At 39.3% G+C, this 14448-nt stretch overlaps 1 protein-coding gene across 2 annotated transcripts; it reads right to left on the reverse strand.

Moving 5' to 3' along the window:
* Nucleotides 1–8432: 8432 nt before the first annotated feature.
* LOC129362814 (uncharacterized) lies at nucleotides 8433–13851 on the reverse strand. 2 transcript variants are annotated; one of them, XR_008606272.1, is made up of 5 exons: nucleotides 13645–13851; nucleotides 12583–12769; nucleotides 11223–11447; nucleotides 10694–10762; nucleotides 8433–9181 (listed from the first exon to the last, which is right to left on the reverse strand). XR_008606272.1 is itself a non-coding variant. In XM_055034566.1 (4 exons), the coding sequence occupies exons 1-4, from the start codon at nucleotides 13718–13720 to the stop codon at nucleotides 8916–8918; spliced, it is 636 nt and encodes a 211-aa protein (XP_054890541.1). In that variant the 5' UTR covers nucleotides 13721–13851; the 3' UTR covers nucleotides 8433–8915. The 2 variants fall into 2 exon arrangements, 1 of the variants encoding a protein (XP_054890541.1); XM_055034566.1 differs by lacking the exon at nucleotides 12583–12769.
* Between the last annotated feature and the right edge of the window lie 597 nt (nucleotides 13852–14448).

Consider the following 14448-nt stretch of genomic DNA (forward strand, 5'->3'; position numbering starts at 1 on the left):
CGCCATGCCCACCTGCTCTATCGTAGCTGGTCGGGGTTGGAATCCTCAATACACCAACATGTCTTCGGTGTCTGGGCACAGTTTCATGTTGATGAGGTCAAAGGGTCGGATAGCGAACGTTCACAGTAAAACATTACACTTCCTGTTCTCAGGGGCGTGGCCTAAGTGATGTCATCATTCGACCATAGGGTAATGTAGGAGACCCGATGATGATGAATCACAGAAACTTTGGTGCCTCTGTGAGTTTCTGTGTAGGAGATATAGCAGTTTATGTTTTTATGGCGAGTAGGTGAACTTTGACCCCTGCTAACCCCCCTTCAGCATACTCAAAAACTCACCGTTTAGATAACTTTAGATGAGACATGCCTTATGAACAGACTGACCGAGTTTGAAGCCGATCAATCGAAATCCCTAGGAGGAGATAGATCAAATATGAAGGCTGTAAACGGCAAAAATGGGGTCAAAAACCGAACTTGAATCCAAAATGGCTGACTTCCTGTGGGGTTTAGACCATGGCTCCAAGAGACTTTTTTGTACGTCCTGACAAGGTACATATGTGTACAAAGTTTCGTATTTGTAGGTTAAAGCATGGCTTGGGGCTGATCATTTAAAGTTTTCTAGGGGGCGCTATAGAGAAATTAGGCTACGCCCACCAAATATTGTGATGGATTCCTGTTGGGGACTGGATGAGGGTCCATCCTTATGAGTTTGCAGCAGCTGGGCCCGAAAATGTGGAATTGAGAGCCAAACGTATGGCGATGGCGTTACAGGTGACTTCGCCACGCCACCACGCCCACCTGCTCCATCGAAGCTGGTCGGGGTTGGAATCCTCAATACACCAACATGTTCTCTGTGTCTGGGCACAGTTTCATGTTGATGAGGTCAAAGGGGTCAGATAGCGACAGTCCACAGTAAAACATTACACTTCCTGTTCTCAGGGGGCGTGGCCTAAGTGATGTCATCATTCGACCATAGGGTATTGTAGAAGACCCGATGATGATCAATCACAGAAACTTTGATGCTTCTGTGAGTTTCAGTGTAAGAGATATAGCAGTTTATTTTTTTATGGCGAGTAGGTGAACTTTGACCCCTGCTAACCCCCCTTCAGCATACTCAAAAACTCACCGTTTAGATAACTTTAGATGGGACATGCCTTATGAACAGACTGACCGAGTTTGAAGTCGATCAATCAAAATCCCTAGGAGGAGATAGATCAAATACAAAGGCTGTAAACGGCAAAAATCGGCAAAAATGGGGTCAAAATGGGAACTTCAATCAAAAATGGCTGACTTCCTGTGATACTTGCACTATGTTAATTGAATTTGAGCGGGTAGTTCTACAAGTGTACCAAATTTCATGTGTCTACGATAAAGTAAGTGAATAGCAGAGGGTAAAAAAGGGTGTTTTTCCAATTTCTAGGTGGCGCCGTAGAGACATTTCTGTTGCAATTTTTGCTACGACTTTAAAATACGTAAATTTTAAACAGGCTTAAGGCCTCCGCCAAGTTTGGTGAGTTTTTGAATATGATAAAGCCCCCAAAAAGCCAATTCATTTGGGTGGAAGAATAATAATAATAATAATAATAATAATAAACAATAGGAAAACAATAGGCCTTCGCAGCGCTTAGCTGCTCGGGCCTAATTAAAGCTGCAAGCAGCCTCGAACGGCCCTCGCAGCCAAGCGCCGCTCCGGCCTATTGCCACCGCGGGGTACTAGCATCCGGCGCCTCACGCCAGCCACCACAGAAGCTCTCACGCAGTTTTCAGCTCTTCCGCCCGCACCGCGGAAGCTGTTGCTCAGTTTCCATCAACGCTGTCCACGTGCTAACACAGAAGTTGTTGCGCAGTTTCCGCGCCCGTCCACCAGGCGGTACGCACTGATGCGTTCGAGGCGCTCCTTGACGATGCAAAAAATGTGTTGCAGATTCATTGGTTTAGCGAGGAAATATAGCTGGCGGATTAATGTAGGACGCGCAGTGGAGTCAAAATATATTTCAATGGTGTTGTTCTCTTTAGAGGTCAACAAAGGTCATACGTATCCAATTTGGCGTCCGTCGGATGATCCACGTGTCATTTACAGCCGATCATATGCACATGACGAAGTATTACAGTTCGTCATTTTTCATCATTTTCAACTGTGTTTCTAAAGCACTCTATTTCATTGTTGGAGTAATACTTACTCAGAGTGGCGAATTACTGAAATGGTTTGGAAGAAGTAAGAAAACGCTACATTTACTGCATGATTTAATTGAACAAAAATTATGTGAGACATTTCTATCCTTTTAGAAATTTCATGGCAACGCTCTCACAAAGTTTTCGCGCCCATCCGCCCGTGGACCTGTCATTGGTGGAGGAACACTGACACCTACTGGCGAAATACTGATATTGTTCTTCATCCTGTTTATCTGATGTTTCATTTGTGGAGCAATACTGACCCCAAGTGGCGAATTACTGAAATGGTTTATAAACGCCAAAAATGGGATCAAAATCTGAACTTCAATCTAAAATGGCCGACTTCCTCTGGGGTTTAGACCATGGCTCCAAGAGACTTTTTTGTAAGTCCTGACATGGTACACACGTGTACAAAGTTTCGTAGTTGTAGGTTAAAGCATGGCTTGGGGCTGATCATTTAAAATTTTCTAGGGGCGCTATAGAGAAATTAGGCCACACCCTACAAATATTGTGATGGATTCCTGTCGGGGAGTGGATGAAGATCCATCCTTGTGAGTTTGGAGCAGCTGCGGCCAAAAATGTGGAATTGAGAGCCAAACGTATGGCGATGGCGTTACAGGTCACTTCGCCACGCCGCCACGCCCAGCTGCTCCATCGAAGCTGGTCGGGGTTGGAATCCTCAACACACCAACATGTCTTCTGTGTCTGGGCACAGTTTCATGTTGATGAGGTCAAAGGGGTCAGATAGCGACCGTTCAAAGTAAAACATGACACTTCCTTTTCTCAGGGGGCGTGGCCTAAGTGATGTCATCATTCGACCATAGGGTATTGTAGGACACCCGATGATGATCAATCACAGAAACTTTGGTGCCTCTGTGAGTTTCTGTGTAGGAGATATAGCAGTTTATTTTTTACGGCGAGTAGGTGAACTTTGACCCCTGCGAACCCCCCTTCAGCATTCTCAAAAACTCACCGTTTTGATAACTTTAGATGGGACATGCCTTATGAGCAGACTGACCGAGTTTGAAGCCAATCAATCGAAATCTCTAGAAGGAGTTCGATCAAATAGGAAGGCTGTAAACGGCAAAAATGGGGTCAAAATCTGAACTTCAATCCAAAATCGCCGACTTCCTGTGGGGTTTAGACCATGGCTCCAAGAGACTTTCTTTTAAGTCCTGACATGATACAAATGTGTACAAAGTTTCGTAATTGTAGGTTAAAGCATGGCTTGGGGCTGATCATTTAAAATTTTCTAGGGGCGCTATAGAGAAATTAGGCCACGCCCACCAAATATTGTGATGGATTCCTGTAGGGGAGTTGATGAGGGACCATCCTTGTGAGTTTGGAGTAGCTGGGCCTGAAAATGTGGAATTGAGAGCCAAACGTATGGCGATGGCGTTACAGGTCACTTCGCCACGCCCCCATGTCCACCTGCTCCATCGAAGCTGGTCGGGGTTGGAATACTCAACACACCAACATGTTCTCTGTGTCTGGGCACAGTTTCATGTTGATGAGGTCAAAGGGGTCAGATAGTGAAAGTTCACAGTAAAACATTACACTTCCTGTTCTCAGGGGCGTGGTCTAAGTGATGTCATCATTCGACCATAGGGTATTGTAGGGCAGCCAATGATGATTAATCACAGTAACTTTGGTGCCTCTGTGAGTTTCTGTGTAGGAGATATAGCAGTTTATGTTTTTTTGGCGAGTAGGTGAACTTTGACCCCTGCTAAACCCCCTTCAGCATACTCAAAAACTCACCGTTTTGATAACTTTAGATGGGACATGCCTTATGAACAGACTGGCCGAGTTTGAAGCCGATCAATCGAAATCCCTAGGAGGAGTTCGATCAAATACGAAGGCTGTAAACGGCAAAAATGGCCTCAAAATTGGACCTTCAATCCAAAATGGCTGACTTCCTGTGATACTTGCACTATGACATTAATAGTAAATTTTGAGCGTCCTGGGGAGCTCTACAAGTGTACCAAATTTCATGTCTCTAGGATAAAGTAAGTGAATAGCAAAGGGTCCTTAGAAAATTTCTAGGTGGCGCTATTGAGCCATTTCTTGTGGGATTTTTGTGATGACCTTAAAAATCAAAATTTTTAAACAGGCTTAAGGCCTCCGCCAAGTTTGGTGAGTTTTCCAATATGATAAGGCCCCCAAAAAGCCCCCCAAAGAGGTGGGAAGAAAAATAATAATAATAATAATAATAATAATAATAATAATAATAATAATAAACAGTAGGAAAACAATAGGCCTTCGCAGCGCTTAGCTGCTCGGGCCTAATAATAATAATAATAATAATAAACAGTACAGATACAATAGGCCTTCGCAGCGCTTAGCTGCTCGGGCCTAATAAACAGTACAGAAACAATAGGCCTTCGCAGCGCTTAGCTGCTCGGGCCTAATAATAATAATAAACAGTACAGATACAATAGGCCTTCACAGCGCTTAGCTGCTCGGGCCTAATTACCCAAAAACACAGCATGCATAGAAACTCCCAAGTAGGCGGGGCTTGTTGCTCAAATGCTTGAATAAGACACCAAGGTCTCCTCTGATTGGCTGACAGATGATTAACGTTGACACCAAGGCTGAATTATGAATATATTTCATGTATGTGAACATTTGCCCCGGGCATGATGTTTACAAACATCATGCCAGGAGAATTGACAAGAAGAATGGACTAAAAGAAAACAGTTCAGTCTCTTATCCTGCAAAACTGTTAGAAATTAGATCTGGAATAAAAACAAAAAATACAAATACACTGCACATATCCACATTTTGGTACATAAAATGTAAAAATAAAATAAACAGCAAAATATGTATCATTCTTCTTCCACAATTATCCAAATCCTCGTAATATAAATCACATATTCTATATATAGGTTTAACATTCAATAATTTTAAATTAAAATGTGTGTATGTTTTTTTTTTTTTTTTTTTTGCTGGAGGAGAGCGTCACTCCTCCAGCACTGAGTAACGCTCTTTGTTGGTGTTGTTTTGAACAATGACTTTAATCAGCTCATTTACAGAGTTTTAATTCAACTCTGCAATTAATGTCCGACATTGATTACTGCTTAATCTAATCTAACTACCCCCCCCCCCCCACACACACACACACATCCCCACTTTCTTCATTTCCTGCTTCATTCTGACCTCGTCTTCATTTTGCAGGAGTTTCAGTCTCTTTTCCATCTTGTCTTTCATTCTCCTCCTCGTTGTCTCTCTCTGTCTCTCCACCTTTGCCTCTTCTCTCCATTTGTCTTTAGGTTTCCTCCCTCTTCATAAATGAAGGGACCCGTCTGGTGGTAGTCATTTTCTAATCAGACTGGCGGTTTGATTAATTTGCAAACGATATTGGCAAAGAGAAATCTCGCGTCATTTTATCAGTCCTGAGTGCGAGGAGATTTAAGTGATACTTTAAAAATGGAAAGGTTAAACTACTTAAGAGTCACTTCTGATAAATTAATGCCGGCTCTCTGTCTTTGGCCGTCGTCCCATTTCTCAATATACAAGTTTACCTTCGGCACGAAGGTAACTCATGAAGCCATTTTTCTAGGGGAAGTCATTGTATGAGACTGTTTTCCTCCCACTGTTTGGTTTTGAGCCGTGACTCCTGGAAGCACAACTCCCACCCGCTGTCCTTGCTTTTAATGCAGCTTCAGTCGAAAAACCCAGAATGGATACTATAAACTTTCCATTTCCAATTATTGGCATTTGATTAGTGTAAAGAATTTTTTATAAAAATGTCCGGCTCTTTTTATTGGCTTCTACAATTTGTCGTTTATTTTAAATCAACATACTTTATTTTAGTTTTTTTAAATAAGGCTTCTAAGTATTACATTTTTGTTCAATAGGTAATAGATTCGAAAGTAGATATAGTGTATGTTTTTTTTTATGTATTCGTATATAATTAAATCATTTTCAATACATTTCCAAGTATTTAAAATCCTTTTTGTAAGAATTACTCTTTAAAAGAGTCAGGTCACACAACCAACTATTGATGCAAAAAAAAAGTCCTAATGCTTGGACTCAAAAATATTGTACGAACCACTGATTCAAATTTTCTTGGATATTTCAGCAGCTCACAATCATTAGTACATTATGATTTATTAGAAAGTTTTTGTAAATAAAATTATGGCAAAATGTTTTATTTTTAAGCATATTTCCATTAAAATAAACATTTCCAGTGTCTATCGTGTTAATTTGCTCGGATGGTTTTACGACATGACACTGTCAAGACTGGAGCAACTAACCATGTTTTAATCTAACTAGCTAATAGAACAAGTGCATTAAACTATAGTTACACATGTCATGCAATTAATAAAAAAAAATATGCAAAAAAGGTTTTCTCACTTCAACATAAGACGTTAGTTTGTGTCTGTTTCATCTTTGGTCAAATGTCTTCAAACGGTGGAGGAGCTGGGGCTGAGCGCCATGTTATTGTTAGTTTAAAATGATATCACTCACCCTGAAGTATAAGGGATGGTGAAGGAAGACTTTTATTATAAATCAACATACTTGATTAAATGACCTATAGAAGTCATTATTTTTTAAGTAAATGTATCAAGTCAGTTCCCAATTCTGTTAGTGACTCTTGTACAGTCAGCAGCTCCACATATAATAAAACAGGTTTAGAAAAAATGCTAAGCTATATATTCTGTGTTTTAAAGGGCTGTAACCATTGGAAACATTTTGACAGAGAACCTAAGTTCATATTGAAACTCTTAGCTTTTCGATAAGCAATCCATAATTACTTCTTCCGACTTCAGAGACAAACTGAACATGTGTTTTTATTAGATCAGAGTCTCTGCTGTGGTTGGTTTATGTTTCCATATAAAGTGTTTCAGTTATTTTTACCTTTTAAGACTGATATTCAAACCGACTGTGAGATCAGATTCATCACTAGTTTCATCTAATTCACAAAATACCACCATATCTACCTGCATTAAACATATGTTAAAACACATTTTTGAGGGCGGTGAGAGTTCATCTTAAAGACGTCAAGTTCGAATCAGTCTGTCAGTAATCGTGTCCTTGGTGTAGACCCTTCCCCCGCCTCGCCTGCTGGTGGTACTGGAGCATGGAAGCCTCCATTCTGTCTCACTACAACCGACCACCATCAGTGTCTGAATGAGTAAATGTAGTGTCAAGAACTTTCTTGTCCTCTGGACTTAATAAAACACTTTACAAGTACAAGCCATTTACCATTTACCCCATGTGTGTTTATGTGTGTGACTGACAAGTTGTGTGCGCATGCACCTCAGGGTTGTGTGTGTACCTGTGTGTTTTGCTGATGCACGTTGATGATGTTTGTTGTTACTGCGCAGCTTAGGAAGGTAATATAGCCTGTGGACAGCCTGGAGATGGTGATGCACTCACAGAAAGCCTCCGCTATACAGTATGTAACAAATATGTCAGCATTAATCTAAGGCTTCACAGTCACACTCACAAATTACAATAACAATGTAAGCATGCACACACACACGCATACACACACACACTGTGCTGTTTGTGTGGTGTTCAGAGTGAGTTAGTTTCTGAAAGAGCCTCGAGGAAAATGAGTACACAATTAATCTGATGGAGTGTCAGCTGCAGAATTTCTCAAACTGAGGAAGTGTGCAGTCATCTTGCCCCAGAATGCATTAACCAGTGATGGGATAGCTCTCTGCCAAACTGCCACCAGCTTCAACACACACTTTTTAAACAAAGGACTTTCACTTTCCTCGCTGAGGAACCAGCAGAGCCATCTACTTACGCAACATATTGCACAAAAGAAAGTCAACTGTTTTTCTCATAAATTAGAAAGAGAACAAAGCAGATAGGATCTGTAGAGAAATATTTACTGCTGGAGCCAAGCCTTCTGTCCAATTATCTTCTTTTTTGATTATTCTGAAAATGTATTAGGAGAGGAGTTTTAGGATAGGCCAACATGAAATACTGCCCAACTGCATAAAAGTGAAAAGTGGAAGTTGTTTACAGAGGTTTTCACACACACCCACACACCCGGGTTTTGGTGGTTGAGAAGAACACTTTTTTAAAACATGTTTTTTGCAACACTAAACAGTCACCCCTTTCCACTTATGCTAGAAAGACCTAGTAAGTTGTAAAACGTCTTGTTTGAGCTACACAACATAGTTCTCACTTGATAATTTCGATACACACATCAGAACTCAAAATATAATGACCTGACCCAATGGTGTACTAAAAGGACAAAAGATAATGAGGTGCTTGGCTCCGCCCATGACACCAACAGTAATTGTCAGGGCCGAACTTTATTCATCAGGACCATGCCATACACAAACATGAAATGTAAGTAAATAAGCCCAAACATGGAAATGTGAAATATAACTCCACTGAAAATTTCACAGCACTTTCACCAAGAACTGGAGCAACAATTCTACTTGTGAACATAAAGGAAAATATGTGAATGGCAAAAGTAAATTAAACATATGACAATTGTTAAATCAGAGATTAAATTGTGTGAACAAGATTAACATATTCATCGTATTAGTAGAAATACATTTGAATATTTTTGAAAGTACAGTAACAGCTCTATACCAAACAATGATTCAAAAACATCAATATGTTTATGTATTCGGTTTAACAAGCAACTTGCCATTATAACTCAAACTATATCAACCCTTGTCCTGCCTTCACAGGATGAAATGCTTAACCATTAGTGATATCAGAACAAAGGTTACCTGTGGTCTGGTTCTCATTGTCCCAAGTGTGCTGCCGATATCACTGATGGACGCATAAACGACGCATAAACCATGCAGGATTTTCTTTTCTTTTCAAAGTTACACCTCGATTTCTCACAAAATCTCTTATGTTTTGGATAGATCGACGAGCAAGAGCAGGATCCTCAGCCTTTTTGCATTGCTGGCATTCTATCATTGTGGCCAGTTGTCCTGTTTTGATGTGTTCTCCAAAGTGCCTCATGACCGCAGCAACCTCTATGGGAGACCATGGATGCTTTTTTGCTCTCCTAGTACTTTCCAGAGATGCTAGAAAAAAGAGAAATAAATCATTATTGAAAACCAACTGCATGTGTAACATGTGTTTGGTATATTAATTGTTAGTTTGTCTTGGTTATAAATTATGTAATGCCTGTTTATTCCCCTTTTAAAATGTGCATTTATAAACATACAGTACCTCTGTAAACAACTTAATCTTGGGACAAGCTATAGAAATGAGCATGTAGATTGCACAGATGAAAATGTATTTCTGCCGATGCCAAACAGCTTATTCTGCTGTTAACACTTGCTTGGTATGTATGATTGATTAACTGAATTCTGGAAAAACAGGATTTTTCATAATTTAAAATTGCATTTGTTTGACAAACAAGCCTCAGAAGCTGGTGAAGAACCACCCAAAGCCAAAAGACTTGTTCCTCCTTCTCATGCTGGTCCCTAGTCTTTTTTTTTTAGTGAAGGAGATCCTCTCAGAACAGTCTCACTTCACCAAAAGACATTTCTGTGCAGGCGCAGCTTCAGCAACGACCCCCATGATTGAGATCTCTGGTTTTCTAAATCTAACTTAACCAAATTTAAAGATATATTTCCATTACTTTGCTTATTACAGTTTTGTGGTGTTTAGCTATTTTGAAAAAAACATAACTATGCAAATGTATTTCAGATTAAGATTGGCATAGAGAAAGTAGTATAAACAGTCCCATTACTCATTACTAAATTAGATTTTCTAGCATCTGAACATTGTGTGAATGTTTATCAATTTAATACAAAGTAGTTTTATATGGTACCTTAAGCCAGATGACATATTGAATAATGTCAGCTCACAATATCATGCTTAAAGAAGAACATGGTCACCCTATTGCCTTTTAGTGGTCTGGATCATTACTTTTGACCATGCTTCAGTTGTGCTTTTGAGCTTAAATAGCTTAGTGTTTCATGACTTGTGTAGGTATGGTGATTTACTAGAATTTTTATTTGTGCTCTTTTTTTTGCGGTGCTCTATGTCCTTCTGTTTCAGTTTTCTGTTGAGTTCTTTCCCCTTAGCATCTCTGTGTTTACTTTGTGCTGAAAAGAAGAAAAAAAAACCAATGGTCTGGTTGAGAATTTGTTGTTGGAAGGTTCCTTAAACTGTCAAGTCCAATACACTCCTTTATGAGGTTAAGCATAAAGGAGTTGCCTTAGATGCCATCATTTATTCTCTTAATGATGAAATCCCGACGTACAGTTTAGACATGTAGTTTACAGTGACGCATATGTTTGTGTGATATGCCAAGTGTTACTAATAACAAGAGTCATTGACCTGAGATATTAACTAAAATAAGACTCGAGCAGTGAGTGGAAAGTTAACCAGGCTCTGCAAGACCAAGGAGAAGAGCACAGAAAGAGCCAAGCAAACAGGGAACCAAAAAAAGAGACATTCCACCAAATTTATTGTAACTGTTGCAATGACAAACAAGTTAAGGTCTGATTACACTGTGCATTATTTCATAGCCTAAAATCAATTAAATAAGGTAACATGTTAGTAGACCAAAGATAAGGGCTAACCTTGTGAGAATGATGCAGACGTGCCTAGAGGTTCCTCTACAGGTTGCCTAGTTAACAGTCCTGCAGAATCTGTCATAAAATATAATTTACTTCATTACAAACAGAAATGGCAAAAGATGAGTATAAGTATTAGAGAGGTCGATGCACAATAAGTCAGACAGAAAAAAAAAAGTCTACTTAGATGCCGTCATATTAAGCCAAAAACTCATTGATTTACTTGACAAAAAATACTGTACTGTACAAAATGTATCATGTATTTTTTGTTTAGTTGTTAAGCTACAAAATATTGAAGTATGTTTTTAATCATGCAAGACACTTTGTATCACCTTCTTTCTGAAAAGTGCTATATTAAGAAATTTGACTTGACATACATGTAAAACCTGCAATAGACTGGCAACTTGTCCAGGGTGTACCCTGCTTCTTCCCTGTTGACAGCTGGAGATATGCACTAGCAGATCATCCCAAACCCACAAAGGACAAGGGTTTACAGAAAATGGATGGATGGATATATATAAAACATTGTTCTTACCAGTCTGTAGATCTGTGAAGTTTCCCTCATCAACCTCATGGTCAGCATCAACCTCTTCTTCATCATCGACCTCACTCTCAGCATCTGAATCAGTCAACTGTAGGTTGTCTACAAATAGCATTTCACACAGTTCACTATATAATTTTGGTGAACTATGGTCTTCCAAGTCCTTCAGTTCTTGTTCTGCAGTCTTTTCCAGATGTCTGTGAAGACGTTGAACATCTTCTGTGAAAGAAAGAGTGGAAGGCTTGTTAAAGTGCCGTTCGTTCAATGTAGTTAAAGCAGTATGAGAGATGACTTCAGACCACTTTGTAGAATAGAGTGTTTTGAAACTCTGCGTTGACTTTATCAGCATACTGTCTTGTGCCATGAGTGCTCTGCAATGTAAAATATCACTGACTTTCTGCAGTGAGTGACCTAACTTTAGAGCAAGGCTTGGAGTACGGTAGTGGTGCTTTTCTTCATCATATCCAGATACTTTTTTGACTGCTTTGACAATCACATTAAAATTTGCAGGTCTCACAGCATCCTCAACAGTATGTATTGAGAATTCCTCGCGAAGCGTAAGCAAAAATCTTCCAGATTCTCGAAGTCTCTGGCGAATGTAGTCATATTTGGTGGGATCCTGTCCATATTTGTTAAAGAATGATTGGACCAGCTGAAGTATACAGAAGTCACTTCGCACAGTAGAAGTGATCTCATCATCTCTCATAACAGCTAACATGTTCCAAACACCTGGTGATATCTGTTGACACAGAGCTGACTCATTCATAGAGGCCAAAGACAAAACCTTTTTTCTTTCAATCTCTGAAGCAGCTTCTTCTGATTTTAAAGAACATTTTCGAACATGTCGCCACAGGTCTCATCGGAGATATAATCCCTGGCAATACATGCAGTGAATGTAGTTTTCATTGTACTCTTTCTTTGAAGTGCGCTTTAGCGATCCAACTCCACTCTCTGAGACTTCCGAGTTATGACTGTGGTTTCCCTTGTTGCGAAGCTTTGTAAGCATTTTCATACGTTGTTTGGACTTCTTGGGAAGACTTAAAATTTGAGCAACATCTGCATGTGTCTTTTCGTGCATTTTTAAGTGACGCGTAAACTTTGTCTGTAGTTTTCCACAAATGTAGCAGTAAGTTTTATTTCTGAGTAAAGATGATGTGTTTGAGACCTTTTCAGCCCTACCATCAGCACCATCATTACCAATTATGTCTTCAGCATCAGTGTTTAGTACTTTGGCAGTAACTCTTGATATTTCAAGCTGACTTGAGCTGATCATATCTTTAGATGATTCTGCAGCTTCATAAATGGACGCTCTGTTGAGTATAAGTATTAGAGAGGTTGATGCACAATACAGAACCTTCGTGGTTGTGTCTTTTCTTTTTGGAAGTAGACTTGCTGGTGGAGACCTCACAATTCTGTAGTTGTTTGTGTCTGATTTTGAAAGGCTGATTTGTCGTCCCATGAGAGGTTTGAATCCTCTACAAATCAGGAACATATTCCTCTTCTGATGACGTCTCCTCACTTGAACTTTCTTCTGCACAGACCTATCAATGATTAAAAACATTCAATACATTTGACAGATTTATCCAGCGAATTGACAGTGACTAGATAAAGTCAATGATTGAACATATGTTCATCTTGTTTCTTTTGATACCCTACAACATAATAATGTGGAGCCATTTACCACCAGAAGCCAAATGATTTTTTTTTTTTTCAATCAAGTCTACATGTGTGCAGCCAACCCCCAAGAAATCCATTTAGGTTTCAGGCCAACATAATGAAAAATAGCAGAGGGGTGAATTTTGTCTTTCGAGGCAAGACAGCAATCAGAGTGAAACAAGTTATTTAGGCTCTGGGTTGGGTGATCAAACTAATAAAGTTAAACTTCAGCAGTGTTACCCGCTAGCAGAGCTGGGGATGTTTTACTCTCTTTATAGAACATGTGTCTTTGCAGCCTTGTTTTCCTTCAGAGTTTCGGCTTAAATCACTTTTTTACTGCTATGCCTCTGCTTGAAGAGAAACTTTCTGATGTCATTTGAAACTGTACGACATTGTTCAAAACTTTCAGGACCAAAGTGTTTGGTGTAGCGTCCCGGTTGAATGGATGGTCTCTCAAACTGATGGTTCACAACGTTTATTGAATGCCTTTTTATGTGAACACACCGTAAGAGCTACAGAACATACAAATAAAATACATTAATAACTCAAACAGTGTTGTTTTCACATTTTACTTTAACATATAAATCATCTTTCTTACATTCTGTAATTAAACCTGTCATAAAGTGCAACATATTAACTATTAACGGTTAATCAACGAATATTAGTGCCGTATAATAGTAAAACACAACCGTCACACCCAAAGCAAATTACACGTTTTACAGTAAAACTAAATATATATTTACATATTAAAAACTCTCACCTTGTTCCCCATCAACCAAGCGCCAACCAACTGACTGTCTACACCCTAATCTGATATCACCAGGTGTTTGGAACATGTTAGCTTTATTAGCTTTACTCCAACCTGAGCGCTCTCTCTTTCTGCGCGATGACCAGCTGTTAATTGTCAGTTAATTGTCTAACGTTGGCGTCACACTTCACCACTCTTCCGTTTCAAACCCTTTCAAAATAAAAGCATAAATTCTTATGTTAACAAATACTCGTTTTTAAATGAGGAAACACAAAATACTAATAAGGTCATTTACATTTGGAGGTCTATTTTACCAAAAATAACAACAAATTACACCCTCCAAAGCATGGCCTTGGTTCAAAGAATCAGGTACAGCCAATCAACACTAAGAAAAATGAATGGAGCTCATTGATTGGCTGTCCTCACAAGACATGAATCTGACACCATGAGTGACAGACTGTCTAAGGATTTACCTTCATTGCTTTACTCCATGGAAATCTTGTAAAACTTAAATAAACCAATAAAGTAGTTTAGTGTATAAGTGATTATTTAAAATGTCAGAGTCCACATGTCCAGGAAGCAATGGTTTCTCAAAAGCAATGGTTTCTCAAAAGCAATGGTTTCTCAAAAGCCCATTTAAACATAGTCAATTTGATTTTTGGCCATATCCACGTTAACTCTTTTTGATTTTTTTCTTTCATTCTCGCTGCCAGAGCAGCATTAATACGAGAAAGGAACACAAAGTGTTCCAAACGTCCTAGCCAGAGAACGCTGCGTTTCCTTTGGCTATAGGAGGTTATCACTGATTGATTCCTC

Source organism: Poeciliopsis prolifica, unplaced genomic scaffold (assembly GCF_027474105.1).
Source record: "Poeciliopsis prolifica strain line A6 unplaced genomic scaffold, Auburn_PproV2 SCAFFOLD009, whole genome shotgun sequence".
Lineage (NCBI taxonomy): Eukaryota > Metazoa > Chordata > Actinopteri > Cyprinodontiformes > Poeciliidae > Poeciliopsis > Poeciliopsis prolifica.